Source organism: Amblyomma maculatum, chromosome 8 (assembly GCF_055883805.1).
Source record: "Amblyomma maculatum isolate TAMU_Amacu chromosome 8, ASM5588380v1, whole genome shotgun sequence".
NCBI lineage: Eukaryota > Metazoa > Arthropoda > Arachnida > Ixodida > Ixodidae > Amblyomma > Amblyomma maculatum.
Genome location: NC_139351.1, coordinates 30,802,625 through 30,822,902, shown reverse-complemented (window position 1 = coordinate 30,822,902; position 20,278 = coordinate 30,802,625). Strand labels below are relative to the sequence as shown.

Here is a 20,278-nt window from a genome sequence, read left to right as displayed (position 1 = left end):
GCAGACGGGATAGATAGACAGATAGATAGACAGATAGATAGACAGATAGATAGATAGACAGATAGATAGATAGATAGACAGATAGATAGATAGATAGATAGATAGACAGATAGATAGACAGATAGATAGATAGATAGATAGATAGATAGATAGATAGACGGATAGATAGACAGATAGATAGATAGATAGATAGACAGACAGATAGATAGATAGATAGATAGACAGATAGATGGAATAGAATAGATAGATGGGATAGACAGATAGATAGACAGATAGATAGATGGGATAGATGGAATAGAATAGATAGATGGGATAGACAGATAGATAGATAGAATAGATAGATAGATAGATGGAATAGAATAGATAGAATAGATAAAATAGATAGATAGATAAAATAGATAGATAAAATAGATAGATAGTCGCCTGTCGCCAAGAGTACACATATTGAGATTTGCCAATAGAGAATTGTAGTCGTAGAAACGACGGCGTCCAATATATCGACCATAAAAGATGCATAAGAACTTACGCTGGACATTTTCAATTTGCGTGAAATATGTGGCACATACGTTATTCCAGGCTACTGACGCGAACTCAAGACGCAGTCTCACAAGGGCACAGTATAGAGTGCCGTGAAACCTTGAAAACTGTTCAGTTCAGTTCAGTTCAGTTCAGGCGTTCAGTCGTGTCCGACTCTTCGTGACCCTATGGACCATGTCACGCCACGCTTTCCGGTCTCTCACTATCTTCTTAACATCACATAGCTTCATCTGCAATGCCTCGAGAATGCCATCTAACCATCGCGTTCGCTGCCTACCCCTTCTCCGGCGACCCTCAACCTTTCCCAACATCAAATCTTTCTCCAGCGACTCCTCTCTTCTCATCAGATGACCAAAGTAGCTGAGCTTTAACTTTAGAATTTGACCCTTCAATGAGCAGTCAGGGTTTATGGTCGACAATATCGACTGATTTGATCTTCTGGCAGTCCAAGGAACTCTTAAGAGTCTTCGCCAGCACCACAATTCAAACGCGTCAATTCTTCGGCGGTCAGCCTTTTTCACAGTCCAACTCTCGCATCCATACATCACAACTGGAAAGACCATAGCATGGGTTATACGGATCTTGGTTGGCAGACTAATGTCTCTGCTCTTTACTAGGCGGTCAAGGCTAACAATTGCTCTCTATCCCAGAAGCAGGCGTCTCCTAATTTCATGGCTGCAGTCTCCTTCCGAGGTAATCTTGGCGCCCAAGAACAGAAAATCTGTCACAGCTTCCACTTCTTGAAAACTGTATTTGTTGTTTTTTAACAGCCGCTGGCATACAGATGTCACCACCACGTGACATCTGGTAGAGGTGCTGCCCTTGATCCTTCAAGGAAGACCCCTGCCTTGTTCTTGTCACCCTGGGGGAACAGCCAACAGGTCACCGAGCAAGCCGCCGATTTCAAGGACTACAACCCGAACACAGTCTGCTGCCTGACCCCGTTCGACTCCGGAAGGCATCAACTTTAGAAAAGGCCCCCGTCAACAGCACCAGTCGTCTTCGTGCAGCCCAGGGAGCCCCCCATCTTCCAAGGATTGCCCAGTGAAGATGCGGAAGACTAGATGGACCTTTTCAACCGTGTGGCAGAATTCAACGGCTAGAACAACGCCACGAAACTCCGGCAAGTCTACTTTGTTCTTCAAGGACATGCCCGAGCTTAGTTTGAAAATCACGAGGAAGCTATGAAGGATTGGGAGGTTTTCAAGGAAGCGGTTTTGATTGCCTTTGCAAGTTCTGTCCGAAAGCAGAGAGCTAAGGCCCTCCTCCAATGAAGAGTTAAATACCCTAACGACCAGTCCTGGCGTACCTTGAGGAGATGAAGCGCCTCTTTCGCCGTGCCAACCCTAACACGACGTCTGCGAGCGTCGCCACCTGGAGTTGTTACGATGATGGCATTAATCGGCGGAGCTCCTCTCGCACGATCTCCCGGATGAGGTCCCGAAAGTTCTTTCCGCTTGCAGATGCGCTGGGATAGTGGCTTGAGTAGTCCGGCTGAAGTGGACGCTCGTAGTGGCGCATCCCGGTGTCCAACGTCTTCTCGATGTTCGATGCTTCCCTTTCAAATTCGCCCACAGTTTTCGGCGGGTTCCGGATATGTCCTGCAAGAAACGACTCTTTAACGCCTCGCATTAACAATTTCACTCTCTCACCTTCAATCACGTTAGGGTCGGCGCGGCGAAACAGGCGCTTCTTCTCCTCTACGTATACCAGGCCGGGCTCGTTTGGGAGTTGAAGTTTTGATTGGAGGAGGGTCTGAGCTCTTTTTTTTCGGACAGAACTTGCAAAGGCCATCAAAAACTCTGCTTTGAATATCTCCCAATCCTTTAAAAAGTCTCGTGATTTTCGAACCAAACTCGGGCATGTCCTTGAAGAACAAAGTATACTTGCCTGAGTTTCGCAGCGTTGTTCCAGTTGTTGAATTCTGCCACATGGTCGAAAAGGTCCATCCAGTCTTGCGCATCTTCGTCCGGTCGTCCATGTAAGCAGGGGGGCTCACGGGGTTGGACGAAAACAACCGGTGCTGTAGACTGGGCCATTGTCAGCGTCGATGCCTTCTGAGACCGAGTAGGCTCCGGCAGCAGACCTTGTTCAGGTTGGAGCCTATGGAGTCGGCGGCTGGCTCGGTGACCTGTAGGCTGGCCTTCCAGGGCGAATGAAAAAGGCTGAGGTCTTCGCTTGAAGGATCAAGGACAGCACCTCCGCCAGATGTCATGTGGTGGTGACAAGGTCGATGACACAAATGAAGAGTCGATGATTGCACTGAAGAAACTCTTTATTGGGCTGACTTGCGCCCGCAAAAGAACTAAGCAACTAGGCGGCGGCGATAGCAGCAAATGTGCTCGTCGATCGTCGACAAAGAATGCTCGTTGCACTCGTCAACGCTCAATTTAAAGACTGCTCCGAACAATCTAGATAACGTCGGAAACTGCTACCAGCACACGCTGGAACATTGTAGAAAGAGACACGAGTGGCCGGAATCTTCGAGACAGATCTCGGCGCGTCTTTCGCTACAACGGAACTAATAAAGGTGAGACTCGCGACATCGAGCATTAACAAAGAAAGAATACAGAACTGGTACGCGATCCAAAATCAGAGTGATAAGGCCGCATGCCGGCGGCTGGTAAAAAACAACAAATACAGTTTTGAAGGTTTCGCGGCAGTATGTAAACATTTCGGGAAGCGTTGCGATGACCGAGGGCTCGGCTGCTTTATACGCAGAGTAAGAAGGAGCGCAAAAGCTTGAAAAACACGCGAAATATTATGCATTACAAGCGCTGTATGTTGTTTTTTTCTCTCATGGGCCCATCGCTCGGTCAACTACTCTCTTCCTCTTTTTAGTTTTTCTTTCTACTGATACTGGGCCGTGGTGCAAGCTACGCTCGCCTGCGATTGAACCTGCATTGAACATTTTGACAGTAATCATTGTGTTAGAGTGTTCTTAAGATCAGCTGTGAAGTTTGTTATGCATCGTAGCCCGCATTATTCAATTCCAGTTTAGTTGTGCGTTAGTCGTCAGTGTGTCATGAGATATCAGAGCCTCTTCCACTATCGACCTATCGAAACATGGAAACCTTAGAAAAAAGATACTGCCTTTGTTTGCTTACAGGTGCGCAACGACTTCGCAGCAAAAAGCGCTTGCTTGAACCATATTTTTTATATGCGCCCTGATGGTCGATTGCGAGTACGCTGTTGCCATGTTGGCCTCTTAGGGATGCTACTCCGGCTGACACCGCAGGCCGCTCCGGCTATACTGGGGCACTGGGATCAGTGCGGGCCCGAGCGCACATGCAGCGCTTCTCCCAGTGCATGACGGATGCCAGCGACACACCCAGCGTCAAAAAGCTAATCCCAGCGTTTTTCTCCATCGCACCAGCGCAACCAGTGTCTTCCCGTTACTGCACCCGTGAATATCGCAGACCTCCAGCGTGCCCAGCAGATCCAGTGTAAAACCAGCGTGAAAATCTTACTGGTTTTGTACTGGAAGACGCTGGGAGACGCTGATTTTTGCAATAGGGCAGACTTTCATTATATGCTGTTCTCTTCATTTTCTCTGCAAGTAACGAGTATGTTGCCGCCGCGCAATCCGACGAGATTCGCTTAACATCTATGCACTAACATGCCCAGCTGAGAACCCGCTGAATAGAGTTAAAAATATTTGTTCTGCAAAAAACCCTGTGCAGCCCTCGTCTGATGATCAAATCTGATTACGTATCCGTTCCGAATGCACGCTCCTCCGTTCATTTATTTTTTGTGTAATTTTCTTTTCCAGAATTAATAGTATTTGGACAGCGGAGGCAAACCAAGAGGCCGCTCGTAGTACGTCTTCTGAGGGTAAGTTTCCTCCGTAAATTAGATCGCCTTCCCTGGTGTTAATTACACCTGCATTGCTTGTGGTGGGCTTTATTGCAGCCGTGTCAGCCAGGGTCGACTCAGCAGCTGTTTCAGGCTTTGGCTAAAGCATCCATAGCAGTGTTTTGTGGCGCGTCAAGCAACCAAATGCACATAACTGAAAAGACATATTCTTTTTAAATATCGCAGGCAATTAGACCTTTTACGCGTACATATAAAACATATATATGTATTTTTATATTATAAAAACCCTTGTTTTGAAAGTATCCTTGCTAATATCCGTGCTTTGAAAATGTTCTTATCAAAGCCGCAGGCACCAAAATATTATGGACACTGACATCGCACAGCACAGGGACGCCTTTGCGTTTGGTTTCCATCCAAACGCTGGTGCTGCTGTCGGGTTTCAATACTGTAACTAATATTCAGTAGGCTTGCATGTTAACAACTGAGGAACCGAGGCGGGTCGGTAAGGTAGTGCAGCTGTACATTGGGGTATTATTGGTCAATATGGTATTGTCAGTCGTTAGTGTGGGCTGGAAAAGAGGCAGCAAGAGAAACAGCGGTATTTACCGAATCTGAAAATGGACCACTAGAGGCTGAAAAACGTATTACTGCTATTTTATTTGAATACGGGCAAGCAGGCTCTGAAACATTCATTTTACAGCTCGGTACAGCTGTGAAATGCTGCTAATGTGAAAGCTAAACACGCGCATACGCAAAGTAACAAGTGCAGCGTACGAAGCTGTTGGGCTGAAATCGATTCTCAGAGACGCGCCTGCTACAAAGGTGTTTGCTCAAGATGACACAAAACTGCAATGGGAGCTTTAATTATATGATCTAGAGTTATATTCAGAAAGAGCGGTATCGAAGATGTTTACCGCCAAAGAAGCCACAATACGCGCACTGCTACGATTTATTGCTGGCTAAACGCAAACAGCTGCGGCTATCAAACAAGCATGTGGCGTGAAGAAGGCGGCACTGGCTGTGAGTGGACAGAAGAAAGAGATGCGTGCTTAAGACACGTTTTGATAAAAACCGGACATCCTCATTAGCCCTTGCTAAGCCTGTAAAAGCAAAAAAACCTAGTCGAAGGCTTCCTTGAAAATTTTTGGTTTCCTGCCCTGAATAATGTTTAATTTGAGGCGTGTGCTTCTCGAGATGCCTTGATTTCAACAGTTCCATAGTATTGGAGGCCGTCATATCCGCTCTCCATCCTACTAGTGCTCTAATATCTGTGTGAAAAGTCGCTCGGTGGAGTAGACAGCAACAGCAAGGTACAAGATGGTCTATTTTTTGGATGGGCTGGGCTCCACGTAAGAGCACTGCGGTACAGGCAGGTACAGACCTGGAGATGATGATTCGCATAGGCTGTCATTTTGCTCCAGTAGGCTTTCAGGTCAGACGCACTGAATCTCCTAATAATACGATTGCACGATTGCGGTGTGGTACGTTCAATTTAACAATAGATAAACTTTATCACACAACTTTGAGGCATATCATGCGGGATACCATATATGTAAAAAACATCTTTATTCGTGTAATATATTCGCATGAAATCTATGTTCAAAGTTGTGAGTTTGCTTCAAGTTACCTCATGAGCAATTTTATCTCACTGAGATGAGAATTCATTCTTTATTTTGTGACTCACTTCTGTGAAAGATATTTTGGTGTTACTCAACATGAATTTTTGAGCCTGTTGCAAATGCCTAAAAGCAATATCTTTGGAACTAGGTATGAAAGAGACTGAACAAGGGTATTTGGGGAGAAGCCTCAGTTCGCAGGTCGAGCCAACGTTTCGACAAGTGGACTTGTCTTCGCCTGAACAAGTCTGGCCAAGTGGACTTGTCCCCTTGTCGAAACGTTGGCTCGACCTGCGAACTTAGGTTTTTCCCCCTCTACCCTTGTACAGTCTCTTTCATACCATGTAGCCACATTGTTACTCTTGTTCTAACGTGAGCCAGTTCTGTTATTATTGCCGTTGATGTTTTATGTTTTATGTTGTGTGTGTGTGTGTGTGTGTCACGCACGTCCCACTGTCCTGTATTAGAGGACGATGAGGTGTGACGGGAAAAGCTGAAGAGTAATAGGAAACTGGATCGGTCCCCTCTGGGTGTGCTAACGTCCAGTGCAACTAACACCCGCCGTGTAAATAAACTACGTAATAACTGTGGTGTAGGTGCGGGGTATCGATCACGACGGAACATCTCCTTCACCGCCGAAGCAGAAGAATAGCTGGGCTACCCCCTTTACGGACGTAGATGGCGCAAGCAGATGTTCCAACGCAGCCAATGCCAGCAGCTCAACCGACCACCACACAGCCTTATCATGAACCTCGGAACATTTAGTGCAAGCCCCGGGAACACGTGTATGACTGGCTCGCCCACTACAATCAAGTGAGCAAATACAACCGCTGGGATGCGAAGACCAAGTTGGAGATTGTGGTATTCTTTTTTGAAGAAACGGCGCTAACATGGTTTGACAATCATGAAGCATTCCTTACCACCTGGAATCGCTTCACGGAAGAAATGAGACCGGGCTTTGGCAGTGCCTATGATCGAAAAATGAGCGCAGAACAGACTCTGGCTCAGCGAGTGCAAGTACCAGGGGAGACCTGCACAACTTACATAGAAGAAGCCCTCAAGCTGTGCAGAATAGTTGATGTTCGGATGACCGAGGAAGACAAAGTGGGCCATCCCTCAAAGGAATAGCGCAAGATGTGTACAGCTTTCTCATTGTAAGGACGATTTGAATATCACCGCTGATGTAGCACGACACAGCCGCACGTTGAAGGTTTGAAACGACGCCGTATCATCCCGAAGTTTGGTCGGTTGCCGAATGTCACAACTGTCGCCAGTGTGCAAGTGTCTGAAGCGACGAGCATGGCAGATACAATTCGACAGATTGTCCGCAAAGAGCTTCGGAGGCATCACAATATTGGGGGCCACGCCAGATCCGTCTACAGTGGAATCTCTTCGGCAGACGATCGTCCATCGTCTGCCTGTTATGCTCCCTCTGATACATCTACTTGGGACATCCGACGCTCTGCTGCTCGTGACCTGAACATCCAACCTCCCAACATCAACGCCTACAAGAGCGAGCACGCTCGTCCTCGTCGACATCCAGACCCTGAAGCGTTTAACCCAAGCGATGGTTAGTCATATTCATCGCGTGAATGCGAGCCGCCAGTGTGTTATGCTTGTGGAATGATGGGTCACTTTTCGCGTTTTTGCCGCAATCGCCGTCCATACCAGCAGTATCAGCAACAGTGGGTGCACTCCCGTACAAGGTTTCCCACTGACAATGCTGATCCATATAGAACATCTGGCCGTAATGAGTACAGAGCAACACCTAGCCGACAAGCGCACAGAAAGGCGCTGTACCGAAGTGAATCGTCGGCCTCTGACCGCAGCCTGATATCCCCATCTCGGCGCCTACGACGCTCACCTTCTCCCGACGATGGTCCCGACCAGTGGAAACTAGCCAGTGCGGCCGATGGAGGTGAGGTCGCAAATGGTTCTAGCTTACCTATGCCTCCGCCCGTTATGGTGTTAAAGAACAGAATTGAAGTTTTTGTAGACGATGTACGTGCTATGGCGTTGGTGGACACAGGTGCAACCATTTCTATTATAAGCCTCGCTTTTAAAAACAGCCTTGGTCGTAAAGTTATGTTTGGTTGGGATAGAGCGGTGACACTGTGTGGTGTTAGTGGCGAACCACCTAACCCACTTGAAGTCTGTTCCGTGAACAACGTAATCGCCGGCCACACATTCCGAACCGAATTCCCAGTACTTGCTCGATCAACGCATAACGTCATTCTTTTCTAGACTTTCTGGAGCAATGTGGGGCCCCTCTCGACTTTTGCAATGGAGACATTTTTGTAAGTATTAGCTTTGAATCTGCTATGTAAGAAAATTTGCCTACAAATCCTAGCACGCTTTTCGGTTTCAGACGACATAGTCATTTCTGCAATGTCTGCAGAGTTTATACAAGTTGTTTGTTCAAGCTGTGCCAGTGATGCGTTCGACGCTGTAGTTGAAGCACTCACTCTCAACCGCGTGAAGAAAAATGTTCTGATTCCCCATTGCATCATCTCAGTCAGGAATGGCCATTCTTTGTGGACAGTTAACTGCTCCAATGAGCCCGTTGTATTACCACGTGGCCTAAAACTTGCCAACTTTGTCGAATACGCAGTGGAATGAGTGGCAGTGCCTAGCACGGACAATTCCCGGCATACCACATACTCAGAAGTAAATAATACAAAATTTCCTTCCATGGTTAACAAACCCCTGCCAACAAGTGACCGTCACAGTTTAGTAGAAGTTCTGTCGAAACGTTCTGCGGCCTTCGATTTTTCTCGAGACTCGCACCACGGATCCCTATTTACCGTACTCAGCACGGAGTTCTTACTGGGACTGCTGATCCAATCTGTCAGAAGCCTTATCGTGTATCCCCATCAGAGCGCCAGATAATCGAAGAATAAGCTCGTGATATACTGCATAAGAGCATCATTCAGCAATCATCTTGTTCGTGGGCTACCCCTGCGATATTAGTCAAAAAGAAGGATGACACATGACGATTTTGTATCCATTATCGACGGCTAAATACTGTTACCAAGAAGGACGTGCATCCTCTGCCACGTATTCATGATGCCATTGATTGTTTGCATTCTGCCTCCTATATTTGCTCAGTTGACCTGCAATTAGGCTATTGGCAGATTCCCATGCACCCGAAAGATAAAAAAAAGACGGCATTCATCTCCCCAGACGGACTGTATGAATTTAATGTTTTGCCGTTTGGATTATGCAACGCTCCAGCTACCTTCGAAAGAATTCATGGATACTGTTTTGCATGGACTGAAGTGTACCACTTGTGTGTGTTATTTGAATGATGGAATAATATTCGAAACTACCTTTCGAGAACATAATAATAGATTAGAGATTGTCTTGGAGTGTATTGAGAAAGCTGGTCTGGTACTCAATTCCAAGAAATGTCGTTTTGGAGAACGCCAGACAGTAATATTTGGACATCTGGTAGACAAGGATTGAGTCAGGCCTGATCCGAAACAAATTGAAGCTGTCACTTGTTTTAAGCCACTCAAATCGTTAAAAAGCTCGGGAGTTTTTTTTTTTTTTGGCTTTACTCCTACTTCCGGCATTTTGTTCCGACGTTTCCTTACCTTTCATATCCACTTACTTGTCTTCTACAAAAAGGTGTGCCTTTCAAGTGAACTACTGATTGTAACTCCGCCTTTCGTCAGTTAAAATTTATTTCGACATCCTGACCTGTACTACGCCACTTCTCCCCATCAGCTCCAGCAGACCTTCACACTGACGCCAGTGCAGTCGGAGTTGGTGCAGTGCTCATACAGCACTAAAATGTAAGCCGTTCTTTAGGCAAGGCTGAGCGTAATTACACAGTAACTGAATAGGAATGCTTACCTGTTGTTTTTGGTGTGCAACAGTTTCGGTTATATCTTTCTGGATGTGCATTTGAAATTGTGACGGACCATCATTCCTTACGTTGGCTTGTAAACCTTCGTGACCCCTGTCGACGCCTTCCGCGGTGGGCTTTGCGCCTCCAAGAATTCAATTTTACTGTCTTTTAAACGTGGTCATAAGTACGGTGATGCTGACTGCCTTTCACGATTGCCTCTTGAAACTATTGATTGCGCGAGTGAGATCTTGGATGAATATATAGCTGCTATGTCTCCAAGCTTCCTCGGTGTTGGTGAATTCAAGATTGCACAGCGGAACGACGGGGAGTTGCCACCGCTTTTTGATGCTGCAAGTTCCCGGAATCCTGCGACCTCATTCTTCATTCGTGACGATCTACTATAAAGGAAGAACTCGTCAGTAGAGCACGGTTTCTTCTGTTAGTTCCTACACGTCTTCGGTGTCAGGTTCTTCAGGTAATGAACGACGATCCCATATCTGGATACCTGTGTTTTGCAAAGACATTGCATAGGACTAAGGAGCGCTTTTATTGGCCCAAGATGAGTCAAACCATTCAACGTTATGTGGGCAGCTACCTCCAGTGCCAGCGTCTCAAGCACCCAACCTGCTCTTCGCCGGGTCATCTTTAGCCTATAACGCCGCCACGAACCCCGTCCGAGCAGGCGGGAATTGACCTTCTAGGACCATTTTCCCGTTCCATCAGTGAGAACCGCTGGGTTATTGTATGCGTAGGGCGGTGCTGTGAAACTGCTGACATACCATCAGTCACTGCTTCTGATGTCTCGGCCTTTCTCCTACGGGCCATCATTCTTCGACATAGGCCTCCTCGTGTGCTAATAAGTGACCGGGCGCGATAGTTTACGGCAGTAGTTGTAGAAGAACGTCTTCGTCTCTGCTCATGAAATTTTCGCTATTCAACTCCTTACCACCCACAAGCAAACGGCCTTACCAAATGCACCAATCGTACGCTCGCGATGTATGTCGACTACCGCCACAAAAACTGGAATGAAGGCCTTCCGTTAATAGTATACGCATTTAAAACTGCTAAGCACGAAACGGCAGGCTACAGTCCGTTCGTCTTAACGGCCGACTTCCACGAAGTGCTCTGGACACAATATTACCTTTCTCACTCCCGGCTGAAACTTCCTTACTGCATGCTCTCTCTTTGGCTGAAGAAACTCGCCGACCCGCTAGACGTCACACTCTAGCCTCCCAAAACGCTAAAAGCAATGCTACGACAAGCGTCACGAAGCTGTTAATGATGCTTCTGGTTACTTGGTGTGGCTTTGGACGCCGTTGCGTAAGCGCGGCTTGTCCCAGAAACAGTTGTACCAGTATACTGGCCCTTTCGTTGTACTGGAAGGCATCAGCGCAGTCAACTTCGTAGTCTCTTTGCCTGACCACCCACGGTCGTCGTTCTAGGAAGACTCAAGTTCACGTGGCCCGCATGAAGCACTGCTGTCAGTGAGACGAACCTTGACCCACCCGGCCGGCATCGTCTGCGAAGGGGGCAGGGTCCCGCACGTCCCGCTGTCTTGTATTGGAGGAAAATGAGGTGTGACGGGAGAAGCTGAAGAGGAAGAGGAAGCTCGGGTGGTCCCCTCTGGGTGTACTAACGTCCAGTGTAACACCGGCAGTTTAAAGAGAACATGTAACAATGTATATATATATATATATATATATATATATATATATATATATATATATATATATATATATATATATATATATATATATATATATATATATATATATGTATATACTGTGAGCCCTCCAAAGATCTTCTTTCATTTGTACATACCATGATCTTCCCCTTGTACATACCATCATCATCGTCCCGCGGCGCCGGCTCCGGCGCGCGCTTGGGTTTTCGCCATCTGATTAAACGCTGACACGGCATACCTTGCGCCCCGCCGGGGTGGTGCAGTGGTAAGACGCCCCTGACTACTGTGCCGGAGTTCCCGGGTTCGAACCCGACCGCGGCGGCTGCGTTTCGATGGAGGCGAAACGAAGTGACGTCCGTGTGCTGTGCGATGTCAGCGCACGTTAAAGATCCCCAGGTGGTCGAAATTGCTCCGTAGCCCTCCACTACGGCTCCTCTTTCTCTCTTTCCACTTTCATTCCCACCTTCCTCCCTTCCCTTACGGCGCGGTTCGGGTGTCCACAGAGCAAGTGTGACAGTTACTGCGCCTTTCCCTTCCTGTGAACCAATTTAACTTAACTTATACCTTGCCTTGCCGTCTGGACCTGGCCTTCTTTCACAATATATATACATATATATATGTATATATATATATATATATGTGGTCGAAATCTCCGGAGTCCTCCAATACGGCGTCTCTTATAGCCTGAGTCGCTTTGAGACGTTAAACCCCCCCCCCTCACACACACACACACACACACACACACACACACACACACACACACACACACACACACACACACACACACACACACACACACACACACACACACACACACACACACACACACACACACACACACACACACACACACACACACACACACACACACACACACACACACACACACACACACACACACACACACACACACACACACACACACACACACACACACACACACACACACACACACACACACACACACACACACACACACACACACACACACACACACACACACACACACACACACACACACACACACACACACACACACACACACACACACACACACACACACACACACACACACACACACACACACACAACACACACACACACACACACACACACACACACACACACACACACACACACACACACACACACACACACACACACACACACACAGCGTCCATCTCTCTCGCGCTGAAGCTGTGCCCTGCGGCTGGTATTCCGATTCCGATCCTGCTGTGCCCGAATTACTGCCAGCGCTAGGCATTCCAATCAACTATTAAATCCACATTTCACTTGGTGGAGGTCAAGCTGAGGTTCCTTGTACCCATCTCGCCCTGGAACTTCGCAGCAGAACGTTAACTACCCCAATGACGGAGCCTACTTCATCGCACCTACCTACGCCAGTCACCTGCACAGGTGCCCTTCGTCAACGGGACCCCGCTACCTTCAGTGGGAGCAGCGATGACGACGTCGACGATTGGCTGTCCACTTACGAACGGGTCAGCCGTCACAATAACTGGGACGACAACCGTAAGCTCAATAATGTCATCTTTTACTTGAGCGATGTCGCTAATCTGCGGTTTCGAAACCACGAGTCGGACTTTACCATCTAGGCGAATTTCAAGACCAAATTTTCCGATGTCATTGGCCGCCCCACCGCCCGAAAACTCCGCGCGGAACAGCGTCTTCGATCGCGACTACAGCTGCCCGGTGAAACGTTCACCAGTTATATTGAGGACATTATTGATTTGTGTCGCCGCGTTGACCCGACCATGACCGAGGCCGTTAAGATACGTCATGTCCTCACAGGAATTGATGACGGCGCTTTCAACATGCTCGTCGCCAAAGACCCCACTACGGTCAAGGAAATCTACGACCTCTGTCAAAGCTACGACGAACTCCGCAAGGAGCGTGCTTTGATTCGCCAGCCTCATGCATCACTCGCTGGACTAGCCGCGGAGAGGGAGTCATCTAGCCTCTCTGAAGACATCAAGGCTTTTGTACGTCAGGAGGTCGCGCGACAACTGTCCCTGCAGCCATATGTTAAGGAGTCGTCACCAACTGGCCTTGTTCCGGAGCTTCGCCGTGCAATCCAGCAACATGTATCTGAAGTCGTCCCAAATCCTGCTCCTCAATCAGCTTCGGTCGCACCCTCAATGCAGTTCCCCACGCCCACAATTTCATCGTCCGGCGTTGCGCCATTGAGCTACGCTCCAGCATTCGCGCTGGCTCCTCCTCAGGTCCCCAGCCATCTTTAAAAGAATGCTGGACACTGTACTGCGTGGCCTGAAATGGAACATCTGTTTATGCTTCCTCGATGATATCGTCGTCTTTTCAACAAACTTCCCGACCCACCTGACTCGACTTCGCCAGGTCTTCACCTGCCTAACCCGCGCCGGTCTTCAACTGAACCTCAAAAAGTGCCGCTTCGGTGCCCGCCAGCTCACAATACTCGGACATGTTGTGTGCAAAGATGGAGTTCTGCCTGATCCTGAGAAGCTCCGCGCCGTTGCTGACTTTCCGAAACCGACCACTTTGAAACAACTTCGAAGCTTCGTGGGCCTCTGCTCGTACTTTCGTCGTTTTGTTCGCAATTTCGCGACCATCATAGCCCCCCTTACAAAGCTCTTGAAAGGCGCCCCTAACCTCCCCTCTTGGTCGCCAGCCTGTGATGATGCATTCGCGACGCTGCGCAATGTTCTGACGTCACCGCCAATCCTTCGTCATTACGACCCTACTGCACCTACAGAACTTCACACCGATGCCAGTGGTGTCGGCCTCGGCGCCGTCCTCGCCCAGCGCAAGCCTGGCTTCTCCGAATACGTTGTCGCCTACGCAAGCCGTGCTCTTACCAAAGCCGAGACCAACTACTCCGTTACCGAAAAGAAGTGCTTAGCAATCGTGTGGGCTATAACGAAGTTCCGCCCTTACTTATATGGCCACTCCTTCGATGTAGTTACAGATCATCACGCTCTCTGCTGGCTCGCGTCTCTCAAGGATCCGTCTGGCCGACTCGGGCGCTGGGCTCTCAGGCTTCAGGAATACGACATCCGTGTAGTCTACCGCTCTTGCCGCAAGCACTCTGACACCGACGCTCTTTCTCGGTCACCGGTGCGTTCGCCTAACTCATCATCCCCTCCTCAAGCCTCTTTGTCAGCACTCACCATTGAGGATATGCCTTTCGAGCAACGACAAGATCCTTGGGTTTCTAACCTGCTAGATGTCCTTGGCACTACTTCCGCGGCTATGCATCCTCGGGCGCTCCACCGACAGGCCTCCCATTTTTCCATTCGGGGCGGCCTGCTCTACCGAAAGAAGTACAACTCAGATGGCAGAAAATGGCTTCTTGGCATTCCGCGCCACCTCAGCTCCGAGGTTTGTGCCCACCATCACACTGACCCGCAAAGCGCTCATGCCGGCGTCCTGAAAACCTATGATCGAATTCGTCAGAGGTATTACTGGCGGGGAATGTACAATTTAGTACTTCGTTACATTCGCTCTTGTACCACCTGTCAACAACGCAAGATTTCTCACCATCCCGCTGGCCCTCACCAGCCTTTACCGTGTCCAGCTCGCCCGTTTGATCGCTTGGGAATCGACCTCTATTGTCCACTACCATGCAGTGCCGCCGGTAATCGATGGGTTATCGCTGCCGTCGACCACCTGACCCGTTATGCGGAGACTGCTGCACTTCCCGTGGCGACAGCCCGAGAGGTAGCCCATTTTCTCCTGCACCACTTCATTCTTCGACACGGCGCCCCTCGCGAACTACTGAGCGATAGAGGTCGTGTCTTTCCGAAGTAGTCCAAGAGCTCCTGTCGTCTTGCAAATCGATAAATCGGGCTACAACCGCGTACCACCCGCAAACCAACGGCCTCACGGAGCGTTTCAACCGTACGCTTGGGGACATGCTCGCAATGTATGTTACATCTGAATCTGGGAGCTCCAACTGGGACCAGGTACTGCCATTCGTAACATTCGCGTACAACATTGCCACCCAAGCAACAACTGGTTTTTCGCCCTTCTTTCTCTTATACGGCCGTGAACCATCTTGTACTCTGGACACAATTTTGCCATACCATCCAGATGCCTCTGAGTACAGTGCTTTGTCCGATATTGTACAGAAGGCTGAGGAATGCCGTCAGCTAGCTCGCACGTTTACCTCCAACACTCAAGGCTATCGCAAAGATCAGCATGATAGCGATACCCCTGCTCCGACGTTCCTGGCCGACAGCTTCGTTTGGCTATGCGTTCCTGCCACCAGCAAACTAGAAACGAAATACCACGGACCTTATCGCGTCTTGGAACGCACATCCTCTGTTAACTACATCATCGGGCCAGTCACCCCTTCTTCCGACCACCGCCGCCGCGGCCGTGAGGTTGTCCATGTTAGCCGCCTCAAGCCGTGTTGCAACCCTCTGGTTGTCTCTTCTGCGTGAGTCGCGAGGATGGCGACTTCTTCACGCGGGGGAAATGTAAAGAAGATGAAGAAGAAACAACGCTGCGACATCGCCATAATCATCGCTGGTCTCCGGCGTCCATCTCTCTCGCGATGAAGCTGTGCCCTGCGGCTGGTATTCCGATCCTGCTGTGCCCGAATTGCTGCCAGCGCTAGACATTCCAATCAACCATTAAATCCACATTTCAATATAAATATATATATATATATATATATATATATATATATATATATATATATATATATATATATATATATATATATATATATATATATATATATATATATATATATATATTGCTACGAAGGAGAAAATCGGCAGTGGCGCGAGAGGAGCCCTCGCGCTAGTCCAGACATTACATCATTGTTCATTCTGTCGCCATGTTGTGCCGCCCTTTTTGCTTGTCACCACGAAACATTTTGGAGGAGGTGCGGGGTACCTCATCCCCATCTTCGGCTTGGTGCATCGACGCCATGTGTGAGCCAGGACCATCGACCTAGGGCCCAGGGACATCGCCGAGCAGCTTCGCCTCCAGCCCGTATCTCAAGACAAGGAGAACACACAGACCAACCAGAACCGAGACGAATGACCAAGAGGAACTGATGGACACGAACACGCAACCCCTGCCCAAGCTGCCCGACGTAAACTCGAGCCATCGGTCCCATGGACTCTGGTGACGGATGGTTGACAGCTCGAGGGGAGTCGGATCACCCACGAATCAGACATCGTGGTGGCAAGCAAGTCATTCACTTCTGCCTTTCCTTGGTCATCCTCACCGTCACATCACCATCAATTTCAAGCGAACCGATCAGGACGATCGCTCGGTGGCCCCGGGAACTGTTGCGAAGAAGGAGATCGGAAGTGGCGCGAGAGGAGACCTCGCGCAAGGCCAGACAGTAAATCTTCATTCATCCTGTCGCCATATTGTGCCGTCCTCTTTGCTTGTCGCCAGGTATAAAAAGTGTAAATATACCTACCGTTACTAAATTGCGCAGATTTAATTACCAGTAAAGTGTCTTTGTTTGAAACTTAGGCTTATGGAAGTAAATTCATTAGATTCTATAACTTTCGAAAACATTTAGAGCTACATTGCTTTGAAGTCTGACATCCTTGATGTGTTTTTTGTTGCGCAGGTGTTTTGCCGGCACCAGATTTCTTGTGTTCTGGCATTGCCACGTCTCCCAGCTCGACTGAGCGAGTGCGTGCCTTGTTAACCAAACGGTTTCTGTACTTCTTGCGGACAGCTCACAACTTCCTTATCAACTGGCTCACGACGCTGTCGATATTCGTCGTCTATTGCGAGCTCAGAAAAACGACGATTTCAGGAGCGTCGCATTCGGTCACAAGCCTCAAGGTGAGGAGCGGAATTCATTACAACGGTGGCCACAGCTTCGTGAGCGCGCCGCAAGAAACCAACTTCTCGCGCCACTTCGAGGAACTCGCCAAAAGTGAGGGTTCTACCGTGACGGCGATGCAACAACCCTTGATGGAACTGGTGGAATTCGCACGCAGGGACTTTGCCATGTACTACTCGTACTACGCCTACGGAGTGTATCACAATGGCGACATGTGAGTTCTTCCATGGTAGGATTTTGTGCGATTGCGACGGGAGGTTCGAATGTGCGTTCTTGCGACGCAAAGGATATGATGTAAGCTGGTGTGAAAGAATAGGAAAGCAGCCTGCTACTCACACAAAAACACAGTCGTTAAAAATGTTTTCTTACGCACGCAGTGCCATGATAAAGAGTTTGTAAGAGACAGTTGCATTTCACAACAGAATGTGTGAGAAAAGTTATATTCGCACACGGAGGAAGGAAAAAACTGAGGAGAGGCCCCGTGTATCCCAGATGCTTTGCGAAAAACGCGCCGGAAGTCACGTGTTTGTTTTAGCCTAGATATGGGGCAAATAGCAACAACGACAGCGTTTCTATGGGGCAGCATGGCTGTCGGCATCGGATGGCGCGAGGAGCGCTCAGACAGGTAAAGGCACAGGAGTGCGAGGGGAAAAGCTGTCTCATGTGTAGGAGGCGCTACAGCATTTTCCAGTCGCGGGCCGCGTCGCGAAAAGTGACGTCGCGGCCTCTCCTCATTTTTTTTCCTTTTTCCTCATTTTTTTCCTTGTTCACACTGATTTAACTACATGCTGGTATGAATATACTATGTTTCGCCGCGTCGGGTACTTTCTGTGCTTCGGCAGTGCTGTCAACGAATTCGCACTATTCTCATTCGCCTTATTCCGCTTTCATGACGTCCGTGAGAAATTCAACTTCGAGTCCCTAAGATGTGGTAGCAGACCGAGCAACACCGCTGGCCTACTCTATGCTGAACGTTCACTAAAAGAAAACCGCAATGTTGCAAAGTCATCTTCAAAATTTCAGTCATAATAGTCTTGCAGGTATTATTCTTGTGGAATCAAGATCAAGACGACGTTGCCCGGAACCAATTATCAGAATTACGGGCGAATATAAAGCCAAAATGATTCAAGACATTTCGAAATGTTGTCTTGCAGGTGTCGAGATGCAAAAAAAAAATATTTCTTTTATGCCAGAGTGAGAAAACAAGTTTTCCCGATGCCTTAAACCGCTCAGCCATCGCTGTACCGTATTGCGTTCCGTGTCCTAATTGTTAGCCTCCTGGATTACGCATCGAGTTTAGTGTTTAGTCGTCTGGAATTTTATATATCAGCACAGAGTTGTAAGTTCAATTGAAATGCCGCTGCACAGATGTGAAATGAAGGTGATTGAGTCAAACCGCAAAAAGAGGCGTTTCCTGGCTAGACCATTCTACCTTAGCTACACATGTAGTTGACAAGGTAGCCTAGCTGGCAAAGTGGCAGAGTCGGGGATGAGTGGAAGAGTGCCTAGGAGTGCCTAGGTAATTAGTAAAGCTGAGAGAATGGGATTCTCTACCCTTGCAGTACTCCAAGAAGCGAGGGACCCCACCAGTGACGTCCTGTTGGAAAACAAGCGACTAGAAGCTTTCTTGCTGTAGGTTGGAAATGCAGTCAGGGAGGTCATAGATGTTGCTGAGTTATAAGAATCGCGTCGGGTGATGACGATGACACTCTAAAGTGATTAAGAATTTGCCAGCATACACGGTAGGCTACCGTAATATTCTAAACCACTGAGAGTGGACTACATTCTTTTAAGCATTTCGTGCTTGTTTTAGTCCCGACAGCGATGTAGACAGGTATAATTTACCACGCACGCACATCTTTAAAATAGGACTCGGAGAAACCTTTCGCCTTCTGAGTGATATACGCGAAAAAATTGTCTATTATCTTCACGAAACTATTATACCTCGTCACCATTTTTTAATGTGTGGGCTGGTAGTCTAGGCTACTGCGTCATTGCCTTAAAGGCGAAGCTTAAGTATCTTCACTAATTGTCTAATCTCACTCTACAGAGTATATTACAAAGAGCAAACGCTATTCACAACAATAAAAAAGAACCCGAAACATAATTTATACGATCATACAAAACAGTAAAGGTAAAATTACAGTTGTTAAGAATATTTTTCTAAGAAAAAGTAACATTGAATGAAAAATAATATGAAGTGGTGCGCCAAAATACCATAAATAAATAAATAAATAAATAAATAAATAAATAAATAAATAAATAAATAAATAAATAAATAAATAAATAAATAAATAAATAAATAAATAAATAAATAAATAAATAAATAAATAAATAACAGCATGAACGATTTCTGAACCATAGCGCAAGTATTGAGTGTAAACCACTACTTGCTTTAGATGCAGGAGTTTCTTCTGTACTTCAAAATAATTATTTTAGCCGCCTTTCGTGTAGGATCTGACCCTCAGTACACTCTGAGCAGCAACAGGCTAGTCAGCTATAAAGAGATTACAGAGCGTCGTCGGCTAAAGAGGGTAGAATACCCACCGGCAAATAAGACACTAAACAGGAGCAAAGAAAGCATCTGGAGGCGCTTACAAACAAGCACTTTTTCGAATCTAGCTACCCTTAGCCAGTGGCACTCAGAACAATTATCAGGTAGGTGCAAACTATGTCAGGATAAGGCGGATCTGGTGCATATGATATGAAAGTGTCAAAAAATCGAAAATATAAATCAAGAGACAAAAAGAATTTTGGACGACTCTACTATTAAGCTCACACCGTGCCACTCAGCAATGAGCAATCAGACTGGGCGACACACCGCGCGGGTCCAACGACTCCAGGCGACCATGTAGGCGGATAGGTTGACTGCTACCCTGTACCTGTTGGAGATTAAAGTTTTTCCACCACCACCACCACCACCACCACCACCACCACCACCACCACCACCACCACCA

The 20,278-nt window shown here is 47.7% G+C and overlaps 1 protein-coding gene across 1 annotated transcript in view; it reads left to right on the top strand.

Annotated features, from left to right (window-relative positions):
- Nucleotides 1–20,278, top strand: part of LOC146180840 (phospholipid-transporting ATPase ABCA3-like) — a 170,033-nt gene that overhangs the window by 88,702 nt on the left and 61,053 nt on the right. The window contains exons 15-16 of the mRNA XM_084577709.1: nucleotides 4,310–4,371; nucleotides 17,100–17,535. Of these exons, the coding sequence (XP_084433835.1) occupies nucleotides 4,310–4,371; nucleotides 17,100–17,535 (498 nt within the window). The remainder of the gene's footprint in view (nucleotides 1–4,309; nucleotides 4,372–17,099; nucleotides 17,536–20,278) is intronic.